Source organism: Hippocampus bargibanti, linkage group LG14 (genome assembly GCF_051943395.1).
Source record: "Hippocampus bargibanti isolate YZ-2025 linkage group LG14, ASM5194339v1, whole genome shotgun sequence".
Lineage (NCBI taxonomy): Eukaryota > Metazoa > Chordata > Actinopteri > Syngnathiformes > Syngnathidae > Hippocampus > Hippocampus bargibanti.
The window spans coordinates 20,142,959-20,164,074 of NC_142747.1; the positions used below are offsets into that span (position 1 = coordinate 20,142,959).

Below are 21,116 nucleotides of genomic sequence, written 5' to 3' on the forward strand. Positions count from 1 at the left end.
ACCCTGCGTGTTTTGGGTGTTTTAGATGCTATAAAACGCTTTTCTGATGTCAGTTAGGAAACAAAAAAAATGTGTTGGTTGTCCTTTAAATCTCACCCAAGGGAGAAAAAAAAATTAGGTTTTAATGAAAATTGTTTTAATTGAAATCTTATTTATTTGCCTTGATTTTTTTTTTTTTTTTTTTTTTTTTTTGAAGTGAAGATTGGCCCGACGTCGCAGATGTCATGTGAAAACCTCGTGTGTCATTTCATAAAAAGATGAAAACTCCTCCCCCGGGCCAAAAAAAAAAAAGCTTTTCGTGTCCGCCCCCCCCCCTCCTCCCTCCCTCTTCTGTCTTTCCTCCTCTGAAGTGTTTTGTGCTGCCCGTAGCGTTGCCAGGCATCAGCGCTGACTTGCTGCCAACGACAAGAGAAGAAGAAGAAGGAGGAGGAGGAGGAGGAGGAGCGTCCAAGTAGGAGTGAGGAAGAGGGCTGGGTCAGGAAAAAAAAAAAAAAAAAAGTGGAAAACGACATCAAACCTTTGCAGAAGAAGAAGAAGCAACAAAAAGACCCTTCAGCCCTTCTACTACAGGTACACCCATCCATGTAAGTACTTTATTTACTATCTAATTGTCTATTTGCGCCTACTCTGATTCTGTAGGTTTTTTTTCCATATAAATCTATGTCTAAAACTTCTAAAGTCAGATGAAACACACTTTTGGGGGTGTGAAAAGTGACATTTTCAAACATTTTCTTTCTTTGAGGCGTCTGTGTAAGCTCTCAGTCGTACGAGAGTGGTCCATCGATGAAAAGGTTTCTTCAGCCGTCATCTGGACTTCTTTGAAGGTGTGGGACGTTTCGCTTCTTATCCCAGAGGCTTCGTCAGCGAACGTTTTTTTTTGCTGGTAGTAAATATGCCCGTAAAAGCTAGCAACCACTCATTTGACGACAGTGAGGTTAAAATCTAAGCGAAAGAAAATAGATGGTTTGTCAAAGAAGCTATTTTCATAAAACAGCAAAACCCTTCACTAAATCGCCATGGCGGGGTGAGGTTCAATTTGGATCGTTCATACAACAGACTTCTTATGCAACATGGGCTTAGTTATGCTGATGAGGTGATACCAGTGCAAATGGGGGCAATCAGGCCAGTCGTTGACCCCACAGTCAGTCAAGACAGACTGATTTCAAAATAAAATTCCACTTGAGTGGAACTTGTCTTCTCTGAACTTTTGTTTGTTCTCGAGACTTTTCGCACGGACTCGTTTTCTTGCGATAATTGTTAACATTAACATGGCTGGAGATGATATACAGGGCCAAAACTACCAGCAAAAAAAAAAAATAGTTTGCTGACGAAGCCTCTTGGATAAGAAGCGAAACGAAAGAAGTACAGATGACGGATGAAGAATCCTTCTCATCGATGTCCTTCTCTGCACTTATTTACAGTGAAAAAGCCCCCCCCCCCCACCACCATCACCAACTTCCACGAGTCTGCTTTAAACTATTCCCACAAGTCGTCCCGTTAGCGCTTTTAGTTGCCATTTCGACACGGATCTTGTGACATGTCTGGATTGTCCTGTTTTTTTTTCTTTCTTTCTTTCTTTCTCCTCCGTCTACCCCCAACAAATGACTCCAAAAATGGACAAAGTCAGCCAGCCGCCACCACTCCACTTAAATCAGGGGTCTCAAACTCAATTTAGCCGGGGGCCGCTGGAGGCAGAGTCTGGGTGAAGTTTTCCACAAGAAAAGCACAGATAAAACATTCCAATGTTCTCAAAATCTTTTTTTTAACACACAAAAAAATGAATTAAATGAAAAAAAAATTATAAAAAATAACCAGTAATAAATAAATAAAATAATTATAATGATCATAAGGCAGATACAGACGACTGAAAAAAAAAAAACCCCAGGAAAACTATTTTAATAAAGTTTCAAATGCTTTAACTTTTTTAAAGTCAAAGTCAGCTTTATTGTGAAATACGCTAATATGCATGACATACAGCACAGATGAAATTAATGTCCTCTCGGACCTAGCGTGCAAGCTACTTATAATGTGGCTACAAAAAAGACAGACAATTGACAACAGACAATACATATAAGTTCTGAATATAAAGTGAGGAAGCGACGTATGTAAAGTGAGGAAGTGACGTATGTAAAGTGAGGTAGTGACGTGATGTAGTAGTGCAACAACCAAAAAGGGTTCAAGTGAGGTCTTGCAGAAGAAAAAAAAAAACGAGAAAGAACAAAAAAATCGAGTTCAGGATGATAGTACAGCGTGTACTCAGAGTTCGGTTAGTGTGGCAGTGGGAAAGGGCAGGGGGGGCAGGGCTTAACAGGTATAAAATATTGAACATGAACAGTCCTAAACATGGCTTCTCTTGCCTACTTGTTCAGCTCCACGCACAAGTTTCATTCATATCAATCATGCGGGCCGCATTAACATTCATCTTTCATATCAAGGCGGGCCGCAAAATATTCTTTCGGGGGCCGCGTTCGGCCCGCGGGCCGCGTGTTTGAGACCGCTGGCTTAAATGAACTGTGCCTTGATTCCCAAATGGAACTTATTTTTTTACCCCCACGCCCCGCCTTCTTCTTCTTCCGTGAACACTGTACACTGTGAGGCAGAAAAGGAATGTCTTACTCACTTTTTTTTGCACTGAAGTCACGAACTGCGAGACTGAGTATAGGGCTGGGTTTGAAAGTGTTCCAACTTGGAGCACCAGCTTTTTCCAGGCATGCACTGACAATGTTAGGCAACCTCCTGGAGGGCTCCACTCCACTCCAAAAAAAAAATTCCACATCTGCACTCAAAGTGCAGCACTCCTTAATCAACAGCTGTCTAACTCCTCAGCCGGAATTGCAGCTATGTCCAAGCTTCTTCTTCTTTTTTTTTTTTTTTTTAACATTGAGGGGCACATCCAGGGTCTAATGCAGGGATCGGGAACTTATGGCTGGTGAGCCATATATGGCTCTTTTGATGATTGCATCTGGCTCGCTCGTAAAACGCTTTTGCTGTTCGTTACCTGTTTGGGCGGCAGTTGGCGGAAAGCGTCATTTTGATTGGATAATACTGACCTAAAAGGCTGTTGATTTTACAAGGAGCAATTTCGATTGGATGATACTGACCTAGGTAGCCGTTGATGGTAAACACCCCCTTTTAAATAAGCCTGTGACGAGTATCGTACACTTCAGGTTGAATGGACCGAAGGATTTGCCTTTGTGGAGAGAAAAGGTTCTGCCGTGATTCTAATTTGCAATGAAACAGTTAAAGGACAACCGACGTCTCCGGACAAGTTGTGTCCATAATTTGTAAAATGGCTTCAAATGACTTCTACTGAGCGTATTTTGCAAAGATTCCACCGCATATAGCTATATTTTACCTTTTAAGACTCGCGCTGAATATTCAGGAAGTCTTGTTTTTGAGTTGGTGACGAGTCCGTACGTGACGTCACTAAAGAAACGCCCCTGACCGAAAAAAAAGACACATTGTAGCGGTCCTTCCATCACGTCAATGTATTTTGCTGTACTTGTTTGGTCTGGGGACCTCGTGTTGCACCCAAAAGCCGCCAGAAGAGGGCGTCCAAGCTCCATATAAGGAATTTATCAGCCTGTGGAAACGGAGGTGGCCACAGGAGGTCGCCATCTTGTGCCTCTTTTTGGGTGATACATTTCCCCCCAATGTTGCCTCAAAATGGCACGGAATAAATTATTTGATCGATTGCAAACATGTATGCTTTCCTCTTCAGAACTATTTGAATCATATTCATAACTGGATGTTTAACAAGAAAGCATATTCTCCGAATCTGAAGCCATTGTTTTGATTCTCCAGCAATGCAAGACGTCTTGGTGTGATATTACAAACTGGGGGCGGGACTTTCTGAAAATGCTCAATTCGCAGCTCATTTTTTTGCAGATTTTGGACACTTGAAGTCATTTTTATTGGTGTTTAGCATTTGACTAAAAATATCATACCGCATGTTTTAGTTATTTTAGATGCTATAAAACGTTTTTCTGATGTCAGTTAAGAAACAAAAAAGTGACGTCGGTTGTCCTTTAAACAGCAAAAAAAAAAAAAAAAAAAAAAAAAAAATCAAACTGAGGAGCCATTTGCGAGCCATAAGAGCCGGATCTTTTTAGTGAACTGAACCAAAAGAGCCGGTTCTTTGAAAAGAGCTGGAATTCCCATCACTAGTGGGTAGCTCTCACTGAAAAACATGTCTAAATATTTTACTTTTATGGCTCTCTGAGTCAAAAAGGTTCGCGACCCCTGTTCTAGACTGACATAATTAAGTAAAGAAAAAAATATTCAAGTGTGTTTCTTGTCTTTCTTTTTCTTCTCCTCAAGATCCTGTCGAGATGTCGCGCTGGGGGCGAAAGAACGTGAAGAAAGCGCCGGAGGTGATCCGCACGGTGACCGAGGGCCTGAAGTCGTTATACCGCAAAAAGCTGCTTCCTCTGGAGCAATATTACGGCTTCCATGACTTCCATTCACTCAGCCTGGAGGATGCTGACTTTGACAACAAGCCCATGGTGTTGGTGGTGGGACAGTATTCCACCGGGAAGACCACCTTCATCAAGTGAGGCTTTTTTAAAAAATATATATATATTTTTGTGGGGATTTATTTGTAGTTGTTTTTTTTTATTGGAAGCTACATCTGTTTTTTTTAAGCCTAAAATACTGATTGACAGCTGCTTATTCAAAAAAATATAGCTCAACATGTTTTCTCTCTCTTTCTCTCTAGTCTAGCTAAAATCACTACCCTATTTCCCCAAAATTGAAAAAAAAACATTTGGTTTCTTTATTTACAGATTTCTGCCTATATTAAAAGAGTTTACCTATATATCTACAAGTTAAATTAGTCTTTTTTTCATTTTAGATCGACGGCTAGCTAGCTACTGAGATAGACGGCTAGCTAGCTAGCGAGATAGACGGCTAGCTAGCCCGGCGAGATAGACGGCTAGCTAGCCCGGCGAGATAGACGGCTAGCTAGCCCGGCGAGATAGACGGCTAGCTAGCTCGGCGAGATAGACGGCTAGCTAGCTCGGCGAGATAGACGGCTAGCTAGCCCGGCGAGGTAGATGGCTAGCTAGCCCGGCGAGATAGACGGCTAGCTAGCCCGGCGAGGTAGACGGCTAGCTCGCCCGGCGAGGTAGACGGCTAGCTAGCTAGCGAGATAGGCGGCTAGCTAGCTAGCGAGATAGGCGGCTAGCTAGCCAGCGAGATAGGCGGCTAGCTGCCTCTTTCTCCATTTTGTCCCAAGGCAGTTATTGTATTCTCTAATTTTGGCAGTCGTGGACCGTCAGGCCTTCTCTGCTGGCCTAAAAATATCAAAATCACGGACTAATGTGAATTATATATTTTCCATAAATTCTCATTGAATAATCCCAAATTGTCTTTTAGCTTCCTTTCATTGCTTTTCCCCAGTTGTGCTGCTTCGGAATGTGTTTTTTTCGTATTTAAGCATTTAACCAATTACAATCCAGCCTTCACTTGTTACCAGGGTTAGAAATCTGCCTGGAAACCATCACAATCAATTCTGCAGGCCCCGGAGAATAAAATGTGTCAATCAAACTGTTGCTTTAACCAATCAGATTTCGAGTTGGTACCAAGGCCTTCTTGAAGGTCAACGTCAGAGTTTTCGTAAGCTATGACTGGCTCGTCACATGATTGACGAGTAGCTAGTCACTAGTAATAATCGCATACTAGGATTCTAGCTAGCATTCTGTATCTGTAGCAAGCTGGTTAAAAAATACATATTTGTGTTGATTTAATGGCAGTTTTGTCAACCGTCAGTGGCTAAAGGAGGAGAAGAAATGAATTTGTTTGGAGATTTACTTTGAAAGCCATTTTTAAGACAGACTTTTCACGAACCACTCAAGTGAAGCAGTAGCGTGGAGGCGGGACATAACCTCGATGTGATTGACAGATACCTACTGGAGCAGGAGATTCCCGGCAGCCGCGTGGGACCTGAACCCACCACGGACTGCTTCACCGCCATCATGCACGGCGATGTGGAGAGCGTCATTCCCGGGAACGCCCTCATCGTGGATCCCAACAAACCATTCCGGAAGCTCAACCCTTTTGGGAACACCTTCCTCAACAGGTGATGGCAAAAATGAAATGTTTACGAGTGGACATTTCCGCCCTTTTACCTGATTTGCGGAAAAGACGAGAAAGGGAACGTTATCGGGAGGGAGCGGAGGGGAAGTGTAAAAAAAAATGGAGGCAAAGGCATTTTCATTTGTTTCAAACCTTCCTCCATGACCTCATACGTATTCCCGGGTGGCAAAAGCTCAAGCAATTCTTGGATAAACAAACCCAGACCCAGCCAATGAGAACAGGTGAGAATTAATGACTTTAAAATGTGCAACATGCAATGGTAATATAATATTAATAATACATTTCATTTATAAGCGCATTTCAAAACTCTCAAGGACACTTTACAGTCATAGGATAGGTTTTTTTTTCTGTGGGTGAGCAGCGGTAGTCACATGCGCCCACATTCACTCAACTCGGAATAACTCAAATAGATAGAAAGCTAGCTAGTTTACTAATAGCCAGTTGATAGATAGATAGATAGATAGATAGATAGATAGATAGATAGATAGATAGATAGATAGATAGATAGATAGCTGGATAGCTAATAGCTAGCTGGATGGCTAGCTATTAGCTATCTATCTATCTAGATAGATAGATAGATAGATAGATAGATAGATAGATAGATAGATAGATAGATAGATAGATAGATAGCTAATAGCTAGCTGGATAGCTAGCTATTAGATATCTATATAGATAATTAGATAGATAAATAGCTAGATAGCCAGATAGCTAATAGATAGCTAATAGACAGATTGCTAATAGACAGATAGCTAATAGACAGATTGCTAATAGACAGATAGCTAATAGATAGATAGCTAGCTAGCCAGCTCGTTAGTTAGATAGCTAATAGACAGCAAATAGCTAGCTAGCCAGATAGCCAGCGAGATAGCAAGCTAATAGATAGCTAGCTAGCTAGATAGCTAATAACTATATCGATAGATAGCTAATAGATAGCATAGAATGATTTAAGTTATAAAAACAAGAACAGCCTTTTTTTTAAACCATCTTAAAAAGTGTAAACATGAGCTAATCAGTGTTAACGTGAAGACGCAAAAACATTCGGTGACGATTCTCCGTCGGAGAAATCCCGAGACTCCTCCATGGCGATTGCCCCTTTTTGTTTGTCTTCTCATCCGGGCGAGGAGGGTTCGGGAAGTGGGGCGCTCGTTTCGTTGGCGGGCCACAGGAAGTGCTGTTGTTGTTGTTCCAGAGGCGCGACATCATTAGCGAGTCTTATTGTTTGATTCTGGCATCTGGGATGGCGGTTTTTCCATTCAGGAAGTGGGAAGCCATGAGCGCGTCACTGACACAATGGACCAGCCGTTTTTTTTTTTTTTTTTTTTTCTTTTCCATTCGAGTCCGAACCCGCCGTGCTTTCAACTCACCCCGCCTGAGTTGCTCACATCTCAATTTCCAAACGGACACACGAGTCGGCACACGTTGTAAATAAAAATGAAGAGAATGATAATATGATAGAGATTAGACAGAATAAAAAGTTATCATATTTAAAAGTTTCATGCCGTTCTATGCTTAGTCAACACTTGTGACTCGAATACACAATTGAAGCACAGACAACAATCTGGGGTCAATCTGAGGTCAACAGACACAGCAAATTAAACCGTCATCTTCATCTCGGTCGGAGATCTGGCTTTGGACAGAATTTAAGACTTGGGAAACTCCTTTATCACCGAAGCAATTTACGACTTGAAACTCCTTCACAGGAAGAGCCAGGTTACAAATTTATCAGTTCATGGAGGAGACAATGTTTTATTGCTTGCAGCTGTTTGCGCTTAGAACGCCCGGGAGCGTGGTATTCTAATCAAGAAAACTATGTTTTACTAATGTATCACTTTCATTTGCATATACTCTCAATAAATAGCTTGGCAGAGGGCTGAAGAATTCAGGCGTCTGTCATGAATGGCTGCGTCACCTGCCGGCAGTAAAAGACAATCTTTCTGGGTTCGAGCCTTTTGTCCACAGTGTCCGATCGAACATCTCTGACATAATAATATTGTTGGATTTTGGATTGGCTGTATCTTTATTCGTCTCACAGTAGAGAAATTCACATTTCACGGCAGCATAGTTATGAAAGGAAGAGGAAAGGAAAGAAAGAAGTAGAAAAACAAACTACAATTTGAGAGCGGATTGAGCAGACTCGTTGGGGTACCATTCGATTTTATTTCCATTATGAGTCGGTATGATGCAATGACTTTTGTCATTGTCGATTTACAAACTACAGCGATACCTCAATTTTTTATCATGATCCGTTCCAGAATCGTGTTCGAAAACCAAAACAACACTTTCCATTATAATCAATGTACACATTATTAATCCGTTCCAAGTCTAGAAAACAACTTTTTTTAAAGCACTTTTTAACTACTTCACAGCATAAACTGGATAAACACGTATACAGCAGGTCATTTGTAAAATACTATAAAAAACAAACTGTAATATGTTTTATTTTCACCAATTTTAACATCAACATTCAGTCCGATTTGCAGTGATCTCAAGCAGACAACGTCGACTCACAATGGAACACTAGACGAGCATAACGTCCGATTTACGGACATCTCAGCCAAATGCATCCACTTCTTAAAAAAAAAAAAAAAAAACTTTATTCAACTTTACAAACTCTATTTTGAACCACTTGCTGTGGCTGACGTGCGTCCATCTTGTGTTGCAGGTTCCAGTGCGCCCAGATGTCCAATCAGGTACTGGAGAGCATCAGCATTATTGATACGCCCGGAATCCTCTCAGGAGCTAAGCAGAGAGTTAGCCGAGGTGAGAAATATGACAAACGAAATGAAGATTGTTAATTCTGTTAAATTCTGCTCTATTGAATGTGTATTTTTCATGAAAAAAAATTCCCAATCAGATCCTTGATGGGAATAGGTTGTTACTTGCAACACCCGAATGGAACAAAAATCACATCTGTAGAGGAACGAGTGCAATATATCTCATGTCGAGCTACCCAAATTAGCTTTGCTACACAGGTAGCCATTCTTCCAAAAAGATGACATCATGTTGTTCTTTCCACATAGTGTAGAGGTACTTCACTCCAAGTGGCTGTATGACTGCACTTCGTATGACGGCAAAGTTCCATCTGCTGGCATTAGAAACATTAAAAGCATGGTGCGCTAGGTAGCTAGCTAGCTGGATAGATGGACTGACAGACAGACAGATGGAAAGCTAGCTAGATGGAAAGCTAGTTGTCTTGCTAGATAGATAGATGGATAGCTCAATAGCTAGATAGATGGATAGCTAAATAGCTAGATAGATGGATAGCTAGATAGATGAATGCTATCTAGATAGATGGATGAATGGCTTTCTAGCGAGATGGGTGAAGCGCTATCTAGCTAGATAGATAGATGGATGGCTATTTTGCTTGATAGATGTATGGCTATCTAGCTTGATAGATGGATGCTATCTAGCTTGATAGATGGGTGGCTATGTCGCTAGATAGATGGATAGCTAGCTAGCGAGATGGACGGAGAACTAGCTAGCGAGAGACGGATAGCTAGCGAGAGACGGATAGCTAGCTAGCGAGATGGATGGATCGCTAGCTGGTGAGATGGACGGAATGCTAGCTAGCGAGATGGACGGATCGCTAGCTGGCGAGATGGACAGATTTTGCTATATATATACATTTTTTGTATATTTTTTATTTATATAGACATCAAAGGCAGTGAATTAATTTTAATCAACATGACAAAATCTGCAGCCGTACTCCATTGAGCCAAATTAGAATCTTTTTCACGGATAGACACTCAACCGTGTTTAATAAACCGTCAATTCAACGCTTTTTTTTGTATATTGTTAGCATAGCTCAATCTTGTATATTCCAGCTCTAATAGCCGAACCCCTGCTTTGCCCGCAGGCTACGACTTCCCCGCCGTGCTGCGCTGGTTCGCCGAACGCGTAGACCGCATCATCTTGCTCTTCGATGCCCACAAGCTGGAGATCTCGGATGAGTTCTCGGAGGCCATCGGCGCATTGAAAGGCAATGAGGACAAATTACGGGTGGTCCTCAACAAAGCCGACATGGTGGGGACCCAGCAGCTCATGAGGGTCTACGGGGCCCTAATGTGGTCCCTGGGCAAGGTTTTCGGCACACCCGAGGTTCTGAGGGTCTACATCGGCTCTTTCTGGTCCGAGCCGCTCATGGTGACAGACAACCGCAAGCTGTTTGAGCTGGAGGAGAAGGATCTGTTTGCCGACATCCAGAACCTTCCTCGTAACGCCGCTCTACGCAAACTCAATGACCTGGTGAAGAGGGCACGCCTGGTCCGGGTGGGTCTTTGTTTTTGGAGGTTTACTGGATGGAAGAAATTCGGGAGATCTTTGGTCTGCCCGACTAAATTTGGATTTAGAGAGGGTTATTTTTACTGGGATTTAGGTGGGATCAAACCTCGGAATAAGAAATTTAAAACCACCTCATGAAGGAATTCCACGTTGCTAGGAAGGCAAAATAACTTCACGCCGTCCGTGTTTAGGTGCACGCTCACATCATCAGCTACCTGAAGCAAGAGATGCCGTCGGTGTTCAGGAAGGACAACAAGAAGAAGAACCTCATCTACCAGTTACCCGTCATCTTCTCAAAGATACAACTGCAGCACAACATCTCCGCCGGAGACTTCCCTGACTGTGCCAAGATGCAGGTTGGATGGTTGGATGGATGGATGGATGGATGGATGGATGGATGGATGGATGGATGGATGAGTTGACTTGATGGGTTGACTGGATGTGTTGTATTGATGGATGGATGAGGCCACTGGATGGGTTGACTGATTGGTTGGATGGATAGATGGATGGCAGATAATTGGATGGATGAAAAGACGTGTATCAAAGGGTAGACCGTTGGATGGTTGGAACAGTAGGAAGAACTCATAAAGTAGTCAACTGAGATTTAAACAATCCCAAATTAAAATGGGTTTGCTTCTTCAAGACATCCACAAATTGTGTTGTCGGCTCCTGATATGTATTTGCCGGTTTCTTCATTTTGGTTGTCAGGAGCAACTGATGGTCCACGACTTCAGCAAGTTCAAAACCCTGAAGCCCAACCTGATGGCGGCCCTGGACGAGCTGCTGGCGGTGGACATCGCCAAGCTGATGCCGCTTCTCCGACAGGAAGAATTGGAAGCCGGCGAGCAGCCCGGCGTGGAGGGAGGCGCGTTCCTGGGATCCCGCGCCGGACCCTTCGGCGAAGATGACCCGTTCACCAACGAGGACGACGAAGATGGCGACGGCTGCGAGGACGAGCCAGACAAGTGGATCGTGAACAAGGACAAGCCCAAGTATGACGAAATCTTCTACAACCTGGCGCCCAACGAAGGCAAGCTGAGCGGCACCAAGGTCAAGCACTGGATGGTCAGCTCGCGTCTGCCCAACTCCGTGCTGGGCCGCATTTGGAAGCTCTCCGACGTGGACCGAGATGGCATGTTGGATGAGGAGGAGTTCGCTTTGGCCAGCCACCTCATCGAAGTCAAGCTGGAGGGCCACGGTTTGCCCCCGGAGTTGCCCAACCGCCTCGTACCGCCCTCCAAACGCAGGCAGACTCCCATGTGTGAACCTATTTAGGTGGGTGGATGGATGCATGGATGGATGGATGGGTGGAAATGGGTGAATGGATGGATGAATGAATGGATAGATGGAAATGGGTTGGATGGATGGATGCATTGATGGCTGGGTTGATGGATGGGTTTGAGTGGGTGGATGGTAGATGGATGGATGGATAGATGGAAATGGATGTATGGATGAATGGATGGGTGGATGGATGGACGGAAATGGGTGAATGGATGAATGAACGGATGGATGAAAATGGGTGAATGGATGGATGGAAATGGGTGGATGGATGGACGGAAATGGGTGAATGGATGAATGAACGGATGGATGAAAATGGGTGAATGGATGGACGGAAATGGGTGGATGGATGGATGGATGGATGGATGGATGGATGGATGGATGGACGGAAATGAGTGGATGGATGACTGGATGGGTGGATGACTGAATGGATGTATAGATGACTAAATGGGTGGATGGAAATAGATGGACGGAAATGGGTGGATGGATGAATGAATGGATGGATGGAAATGCGTGCATGGATGGATGCATTGATGGATGGGTCCATGGATAGATGGATGGGTTTGGGGTTTGGGTGTATGGATGGATGGATGGATGGATGGATGGATGGAAATGGGTGGATGAATGAAGGGATGGAAATGGGTGGATGGATGGATGAAAATGGGTGGATGGATGGATGCATGGATGGATGGATGGAAATGGGTGGATGAATGAAGGGATGGAAATGGGTGGATGGATGGATGAAAATGGGTGGATGGATGGATGCATGGATGGATGCATGGAAGGAAATGAGTGGATGAATGGGTGGATGGATGACTGAATGGGTGGATGGAAATGGGTGAATGGATAGGTTTTTGTGGATTGGGTGGGTTTAACCTCGAAAAACGAGGAATTACTGTCTAAGGAGAATAGAAGAAGAAATAGATATTGATGATAGACAGGAAATTGATGAACAAACAGGCTCTTTTCATGCGCTCTTATCTCACGGGCCCTTGACGAGTACATATTAATTCTAAATGTGTTCAGCGCTGCATAACTTCTAAGTATGATGATGTATTCTAGCCGTTTGCTGTGCACGCCACTTCCTTAGCTCACCCGTTGCATATGTTGTCACTTTTGTTCGCATCATGATGCATTTATTATTATTTTTTTTAATGTTTCGTGTTTGGGGTGTGTCTCATTGCTGCTTCTATTCAGATGACTGTATTAAAGCAGTACACTGAGGCCCGAAATTATTACTACTACTACTGTGCACAATGCCACCGCCTGGCCTATACAACATTAAAGTTACTTGAAATGTGTCTTGTGTCATCTTATCTGGACTTTTGCTGTCTTCATGTGTATTTTGTTGATCCGAAAGTCAGACTTTTTGGTTTGAACGAGCAATTTTTAATTTTTAATTTTTAATTTTTAATTGTTCAATGTTCAATTTTTAATTTTTAATTGTTCATTGTTCAATTTTAAATTTTAAATTTTAAATTTTAAATTTTAAATTTTAAATTTGTAATTTTTTAATTTTTTAATTTTAAATTTTAAATTTTAATTTTTTTTATTTTTTTAATTTTTAATTTTTAATTTTTAATTTTTAATTTTTAATTTTTAATTTTTAATTTTTAATTTTTCAGTCTTTAGTTTTTAGTTTGTAACTTGTAACGTGTAACTTTTAATTAAACTCAATTAAATTAATTGTAATTTGATTTTACATTTAATATAATTTGCATTACATTGGATTGGAATAGCCTTAATTAGACTCACGGTGGAGAAATTCGCAATTCACAGCAGCAAAGTGATGAAAGGAAGAGTGAAGGAAAAGAAGTAGAAGAACAAGATATAGGAGCTGCTGTAAAGGCAAACACTTTTGCGCCGCCATCTTGAAGTCAAAATAAATATTACATTTGTCCTCATTGGAGTTAATAATAATAATAATAAATTTAATTTACAAGTGCCTTTCTGAACAACCCTTTACATTAAAACAACAATACACAGAACAATAAAACCATGAATAAAATGATAAATAATAAAATAGCTGATTAAACTAAACCATGAATGCCAGTTTAGACAGGTGGGGTTTGAGGTGGGATTTAAAGGTAGGAAGGGAGTCAAAATTACGGATTTTGGGTGGAATTGAGTTTGGCAGCAGAGCGGCTGAAAGCTCCGCACCCCATTGTTGTGAGACGGGCAGAGGGCATACAGAGGTAGAGGGTGATTATGGGAGATACCCACAAGTAATTTTGAGTCGTTTTAGAGAGAAATATATCCACCTATCTACTCACAAACTCCACACAAGAAGGCCCCAACATAGATCTCAACGCGGACCATTGAAACTGTGATGCAAAACACGCTTACAACTACCGTTTTGCTCTCCTGTGGGGGAACATTTTGGCTTTGGAATTTACATCAACGTGTCAGTTGCACCATGTGTCATGTCCTCTAGCAGGCCATCCTGATAAACATTGGCTCTGACTCGCTCGCGCCCGACCGGGCCAAGTATGCATACCACTTTTTTTTCCACCCCCAAAATCACAACATGAGCAGCACAAAGTGGAGTCTATCCACGTCATTATTTGTGTACACTACGCTCTCTTAGGGAGCTGTGTGGGGTTTTTTTTTTTCTCTTTGCATGAAATTTTCCATTTTTCACAGAGAAGGATAGATCATTGCACTCCTCCTCCTCCGTGGAAAAAAAAAAGTGAGGCAAAATGAGAAACAGGAGCAATCCTCTCGACTCAGTGACTGGCGGCTGAAGCTGACTCACATGTGAAGAATGTGGAGGGCCGAGCCGAGAGTTATTAATATCTCTTTTCCTAGTCTCTGTTCACTTTTCTCCGTCGGGAATTGGTACTCTGGACCTTTAAGAGAAAAAGAAAAATATATATATGTGCCTGGCAGCTCCTCATTTGGGTTTGTGGACTGATAAGGTTTTGTGATTGTGTAAGACGTGTCAAAGTCAAGGCTCGGGGGTCAAATCTGGCCCTCCACATCATTTTATTGGGCCCACCAAAGCATATCAAGTGCCATGATGCTTGCTAAAGTCGGAACCAAAATTGTAAACCACAATAACAGTCATTTTTATAATAATAATAATAATAATAATAATAATAATAATAATAATAATAATAATACATTTCATTTCTAAGCACCTTTCAAAACTCTCAAGGACATTTTACTTCAAATTTGAAAACTAATTATATTACTATATATATACACTATAAAGTGTCCTTTAGAGCTTTGAAAGGTGCTTGAAAATAAAATGTATTATTATTATTATTATTATTATTATTATTATTATTATTATTGACAATGTGGCCTGCATTAAAACTACGGTTAGCGTTTTAAACAGTGGCTGGCCGTCAAAGCCTACAAAGCCTTCTCTGCTGACCTAAAAATATCGAAATTATTAATTATATTTTGTCCATGAATTGTTTTTAAATAATTCCAAATTGTTTTTCAGCTTTCTTTCATTAATTTTTCCTTGTTGTGCTGCTTCCAAACGTGTTTTCGTATTTAAGCCTTTAACCAATCACATTTCAGCCATTCTTTGTTACCAGGGTCAGAAATCTACCTGGACACGGTGAAACGGTTTCTTTAACCAATCACAGTTCGAGTTGGCAATCCAATCTGCTGGCAACGTCCGTTTTTTTTGCAAACTGTGATTGGCTAGTCACATAATTGGCTTGCTCACTAGCCAATCACAGTATCACCAGCCGCGAGTAATGAGAGCATTCCGGCCAGAGGCTAAGCTAGCATATTGTATCGGTAGCGAGCTGCCTAGCAAATGTATCGTCTTGATTTAATAGCGGTTTTGTCAATCCACAATGGCTGAAGAAGGAGAAGAAATGGATTTGGTTGTAGCCATTTTCAAGACAAAAATGGACATCATTAAGAAAGGTCAGGCAGTTATTTCCTAGCTAATGGTTGCCTCTCGTAAATCACATTACCTTTTTTTTCCAGTGGATTGTTTGAGACGTAGCACTGCTGAAGGCCTAGCGAGAAGTCCACAGCCCACCACTGGTTTTAAAGTAAGGTTTCACACTTTCTTTGAACCTTCACAAAATCGTTTTAAACTTGTAAAATACAATACATATTGATTTATGAAGCGCAATAACATTTAACGGTTTCCAAGTGTGGTTTGATGCTAGCAGTGGTTTTAAAAACTCTGTGTGGAGCTTGGAATTATGGTTTTAATCAATGAATAAGGTTTCAAACTGTGGTTTTAAATAACGGTGATGGTTTCCAATTAAGGTTTTGAACAAGGGTTTGTTTCGGTTCAATATACGTGTTTCTTAGGCGGGGTTGGCATTGATACTTTAACTTTGATTTTTACTGGAGTAGAACTGTTGAAACCGTCCCTGTACCAAACGTGTGTATTTTGTTTTAACTTTAACCATCCGGATTGCGATGACTTTAGCCAAGTCTGCTTGTCAGTTTGAGAAGAACTGAAGCTTATTACATCATCCTGCTGAGTCACCAAAACACCAAAAGTGGTCCAAAAACAGATGTGCACGACTGTCATCAGGGAACCCCAACAACATACACACCTCCAGTGTGTAAAAAGAACAAAAAAAACTGCAAACTCAAGAAAATCAGGGGTCTCCGTCTGTGGGCGTTGGCGTGGGGAATTCCTCATTGCATGGGAAATATTGACTAAAGGAACGTGGAAGCAAAGTGACCTCTGGTGGCCAAAAAACAAAAACAAAATGGGAATTGGGAAAACTTCTTGTGTGTGTATAATACGTATAGCTATCTATTTGCAATCCATTATATACAGTATATACCTAGGTAGCTATCTCGATAGCTACCTTTCTTTCTATTTAAGTATCTTAGCGATCTATTAAATACAGTATATACCTAGTTAGCTATCTTGATAGCTATCTATTAGCTAGCTTTCTTTCTATTTGAGTTGTTTCCGGGTTGAGTGAACGCTGGCGCGTGTGGCTGCCGCTGCTCACCCACGGAAAGACTGATCCTGTGACTGTAAAGTGACCTTGAGAGTTTTGAAAAGCGCTAATAAATGAAATGCATTATTACAGTAAAGTCTCGTTATATCGATATCGGATATATCGATAGTCCCGGTTATATCGATACTATTTCTATGCACGCACTGAGAAAATTACATGCAAACAGGGTCGGATATATCGATAGTCCCGGTTATATCGATATTTTTTCGGCCTCCCTTGAATAGCGATATAACGAGACTTTACTGTATTATTATCTATCTATAATAATCACACACACACACACACACACAAAATCAAATAGGAAAAGAAATCCCCAAACTCTGAATAACCTCTATAGCCTTTGGCTATTTGTGAGGGTCTCTTAATGAAGAGAAATTCCCGAGAACCATGAACCATTTTTTTTTTAATTCAACATCCAAACCAGCGTTTATAAAAACAGCTGAAAAATCTCGCGGCGTTACAAAAAGAAGGCGGGATGGAAAAAGTCTACGTGGCACATCACTTGTGTTTGAAATACAAGTCGGAGCTTTTCATGGAAACGATCTGCGACATTTCTCGGACTCTCTTCATCATGGCGACGATCTGCTGGCCTTCCTCCCGAAGCACATCTTGCACCACCTTCTTCTGCGGGCCGCTCAGCGAGATGGAGGATCTGGCGGCGGAAGCGGCGGAGGGCGCGTCTTTCTCCAGCGTGCTCTTCTGGTACTCCATCTTCATCTTAACCTGCTTGATGCAAATATCCAAGTGACGGAGCTGTTGGTTCATGGCCTGCAGTTCCTTGCGCATGTCCTTCTCACTGTTGGACAAGATGGGCAGGCGGCTCTGCTGGCCGGCCAGTCCGCGCTTGATCCGTTGGGCCGCCAGGTCCTGCCGGTACTTTGCGTCCTCGTACTTGTCGGCCAGTCGCTCGGCCGCCTCGCGCAGGCTCCGGCGTTCCTCTCGACATTGCGTCATCTCCTCCAGCTGCTTGGCCCGCTGGCCGCGCAGAAGCTTGATTCGCTTCTGGAGTTCCTCGCGCGCCATATCCTGCTTGAGGATGTACTCCTCGCGGAACACCTGCGTGGCTCGGCTCAGGAGTTGAAGGCGTTCCTGGCGCGATGGTTCCCCGTCGCCGGCCTGGGCGGACAAAAACAAATAATAAAATTAATAATTCTTCTTATTTTCTTATTTTTTTGGGATGGCTGTGATGTCACTTGGTCACAGAACATCTCCCCTGTGGTGCCATCACATGGTCGATTGCTGTGTGAGAGTGGTGCCAGGCGTACAATTATTTTTTTTAAAAAAATAGGGTCCGGAAGTCATGGTCGTAAGTATGGGCGGTCGTAAGTCGAGATGGTCGTAAATTGGATGTTACCTGTGTATTTTAACTCATTCACTGCCATTCCTGAATTTATTCGGGAATTGAAAAAAATGACGTGGAGCGCCATTGCCGGATTTGTTCGGGTTATTTTATTCTTGCTTGGGTGCCAATAAATCGCTGGCCAGACCTCTGGCAATGTTTTCTCTTATCTAACTTAGGAATTCACTATTTTTTTCTGATAAAAGAAGAGAATCTAAGGTTTCTTACGCTGTATTGGAGGTTTACGTAGACCTAAAACTCAATCTTCTATGGGTCTTAGAATTGCAGTGACGATGACAAAAACCCTGGCACTGGAGTGGGGAGGTGCGGGGCAACCTAAATGGAAGTCTTACTTTCAGCAGAAGAGGGTTGGCAGAGCTTCTGGCCAGGATGTTGCGGACGTGCTGCTCAAAGGAACTTCCCGCCAGGCCAATCGGAGGCGAGGCGACCAATCCCGGGACGGACCGCGCGCACAGCAGGGGCGGCGAGGGCGGCCGCACGGAACTCAGCAACGGCAGCAGGATGCACTCGTAGGCGGCGCTGACGCAGATCATGGTGGCGCCCAGAGCCAAGTCCGCCACGATGACGAAGCCCTGGACCGGCGCCGGGCGGCTGCTGGGGAGCGGCCGCGTGCACACGATGTGCTCCACCACGCAGCGCCGCTCGGCGACCAGTTCGGGGAGGCCGTCCTTGTCGTCGTCGCGCGCCCGCAGGAAGGTCTGCAGCTTGTCCAGCCAGATGAGACCCACGCTGTGCACGCCCGCCTCGTGGGTGCAGTGGTAGCGCCGCGGGCACAGCGGGTCCCGGTGCAGCCGGATGGGGCAGGTGAAGTCCGACTCTTCCTCCATGTCGTCGCCCGCCGCGACCCTCAGGGTGAGCTCCAGCTCCACGCACTCAAACACGTAGAGGGCCGGCACGCCGCCCGCTAGACACCTAAAATGACAAAATAACAATTATCCAAAGTTGAAAAGCTCGTGGAAATATGTGTGACTTTAAAGGACAACCGACACGGTTTTTTTGTTTTTTAACTGACATCCGAAAAACGTTTTATAGCATCTAGAATACCCAAAACACGCGGGCTGATATTTTTTACTTCAAGTGTCCCAAAAGTGCCACAAAATGAGCTCGGAACTGGGCAGACTCAGAAAGTCCCGCCTCCTTGTTTGTGACGTCACGCCACGATACTCCTTCACAAACTGCCTTGCTCCAGAATCAAAACAATGGCTTGAGAGAGTTCAGATTCGGAGAAGATGCTTTCTTGTTACCCATCCAGTTATGAATAGTTCTGAAGAGGAAAGCATAAATGTTTGCAATCCATTAAAAGAAGTCCTGGTCGTAAGTTGAAATCCATCCAAAATGTTTAATAGAGACTCTGAGCCTAAATGACTCCCTGGTCTGGTGCCATCACATGGTCGATTGCTGTGTGAGAGTGAGATGCTAGCTGGCTAACCAAAATTGTCGTACACGTTGCTGGCCTGCTAGCGCGTTGCGGTGCCAGGCGTAGAATTAAAATTAAAAAAATAGGGTTTGGTGGTCGTAAGTATGGGCGTTCGTAAGTCGCGCTGGTCGTAAGTCGAGCTGGTCGTAAGTAGGATGTGACCTGTATATTGGTTTGTATAGCACTTTAACTAACAACAGCTGAAGCTGGAACAAAAGTGCTAACATGGAAAAAAGGGAAAATGCTACCACCTTGTGGAAGGGGAAAAACATTTCCAGAGGTCTGGCCAGCGCTTTATCAGCCCGAGAGCACAAAAAAAACCTGAACCACTGCCTGCTTGATACTTTTGTATATTGTCTCACCGTTTTAGAAATGTTCACAATGGGCCTCCGTGACCTACCTGGGCACCGTGTCGTCGTCGTCCTCTGACTCCAAGACCACGCAGTGGTACAGCGTACCCGTTTCCGTGGCGATGACCAGGATGCTGGGCATGCAGGGCAAACACAGGATGGCGCAGGCGTCGTAGCCGTAGTTGTCCTCGGCCGCGGGGTACATGGGCAGGGGACCCACTCGCTTGCTGACGCTCACCGTGTTCACTCGGCTGGTGTGGCACAGGTAAGTCTCGCCGTTCTCGTAGAGGATGTACAGCGGGTGGACGGGCCTCTCCCTGACATACGACACCGGGCCGAAGTCGAAGGCCACGGCGATTTCCCCCAGCGAGGCCGCGTAGGAGCGGGCGGGCGCCCGAACGCTGCCGTCGTCATCAGACTGCGACACGGGAACCACTTTGACGGGAGCCTCGGGGGACGTCAAGCCGTAGAAGCGGACGGTGTTGTCGGACGTGAGGAGCGCCAACAGCGGCTCCCCGCTCTCGCTCGGGTACCAGGCCGCTTGGCGGAGACTCACCGACGGCGAGCTGGTGAAGAAGCGTTCGGCCACCGGGGTTGTTTTGCAGTTGACGCGGCTGCGCCCGCCCTCGAACTCGGACCTTTTGCCCCATCGCTGCGGGAGCTCCAGCACCGAAACCCCGCGTTGGCCCACCAGCGCGACGTGGCCGCGCTTGGGGCTGAGGAGGAGCTGGCACACCGGGAAGCGAGGCGGGTTGATGCACAGCAACGTCTGGAAGCTCGCGCCTTCATCCTCCTCCGCCGCGTTCAACTGGCGCAAACTGGTCGTATAGAACTCGCGGTCCACGTCGTCCCATAGGAAAAAATCGGCGTCCAAACAAAACGTCAGGTTCTTCGCCAAGGCTCGCTCGGAAGTCTTGGGCTCCGAGTCCAACTTGTCCCGTATTTTCTTGAAAATGTCGTGATTTGCCAAGCCGGTGAGCCAACGGTCTGTCCGGAAAGCCGCCATCTTGCTCGGTCTACAACTACGAAGAGGCGGAGCAACCGAGATATGACGTGGAATAGACCGTGACACGATCGGATTGGCCTTTGCTTCTAAACGTCAGCGCGTCTGCCATATTTGATGTCATTTTTCAGTGTATTTTTTTATTGGGTTGAGCAGTAGATTTGGTTTTAATATACAGTATTTAGTTTGCCAAGTCAGTATAAAAAAGTCACCGTGTTAGTGTTGTCGCATTGATAAACATTGAAATGTGTCATTTGTATGGAAGAAAACAATCTCGAGAGTTGAATCACCAAATACAATAAAATAAATGACAGTTTTAGGCATGAGTTCTGTAGTACATGCTATCTATTTGCTATTTATTAGCTGTCTAGCC

At 43.8% G+C, this 21,116-nt stretch overlaps 2 protein-coding genes and 1 long non-coding RNA gene across 3 annotated transcripts; 2 read left to right on the top strand and 1 right to left on the bottom strand.

Moving 5' to 3' along the window:
* Window positions 1–436: 436 nt before the first annotated feature.
* ehd2b (EH domain containing 2b) lies at window positions 437–12,956 on the top strand. Its single transcript, XM_089013748.1, has 7 exons — window positions 437–584; window positions 4,321–4,552; window positions 5,903–6,079; window positions 8,759–8,856; window positions 9,953–10,365; window positions 10,569–10,733; window positions 11,086–12,956. Exons 2-7 carry the CDS (start codon window positions 4,332–4,334, stop codon window positions 11,650–11,652), a joined length of 1,641 nt encoding a protein of 546 aa, XP_088869874.1. The 5' UTR covers window positions 437–584; window positions 4,321–4,331; the 3' UTR covers window positions 11,653–12,956.
* A 2,441-nt stretch (window positions 12,957–15,397) lies between these two features.
* LOC148888771 (uncharacterized) lies at window positions 15,398–18,453 on the top strand. Its single transcript, XR_016117226.1, has 3 exons — window positions 15,398–15,543; window positions 15,607–15,674; window positions 18,315–18,453. It is a non-coding gene; the product is annotated as an uncharacterized LOC148888771 (long non-coding RNA).
* On the bottom strand, window positions 16,997–21,081 carry nup88 (nucleoporin 88). Its single transcript, XM_089014381.1, has 3 exons — window positions 19,791–21,081; window positions 18,306–18,885; window positions 16,997–17,729 (listed from the first exon to the last, which is right to left on the bottom strand). The coding sequence occupies exons 1-3, from the start codon at window positions 20,744–20,746 to the stop codon at window positions 17,112–17,114; spliced, it is 2,154 nt and encodes a 717-aa protein (XP_088870507.1). The 5' UTR covers window positions 20,747–21,081; the 3' UTR covers window positions 16,997–17,111.
* Window positions 21,082–21,116: the final 35 nt, after the last annotated feature.

Coding starts and splice junctions, on each gene's coding strand:
- ehd2b (XM_089013748.1), top strand. CDS start 4,332: ATGTCGCGCTGGGGGCGAAAGAACGTGAAGAAAGCGCCGGAGGTGATC. Junction 4,553..5,902: donor GGGAAGACCACCTTCATCAA/GTGAGGCTTTTT, acceptor TGTGATTGACAG/ATACCTACTGGAGCAGGAGA. Junction 10,366..10,568: donor AGAGGGCACGCCTGGTCCGG/GTGGGTCTTTGT, acceptor GTCCGTGTTTAG/GTGCACGCTCACATCATCAG.
- nup88 (XM_089014381.1), bottom strand. CDS start 20,746: ATGGCGGCTTTCCGGACAGACCGTTGGCTCACCGGCTTGGCAAATCAC. Junction 18,886..19,790: donor GACGACGACACGGTGCCCAG/GTAGGTCACGGA, acceptor TTGTCATTTTAG/GTGTCTAGCGGGCGGCGTGC. Junction 17,730..18,305: donor CCAACCCTCTTCTGCTGAAA/GTAAGACTTCCA, acceptor TTGTCCGCCCAG/GCCGGCGACGGGGAACCATC.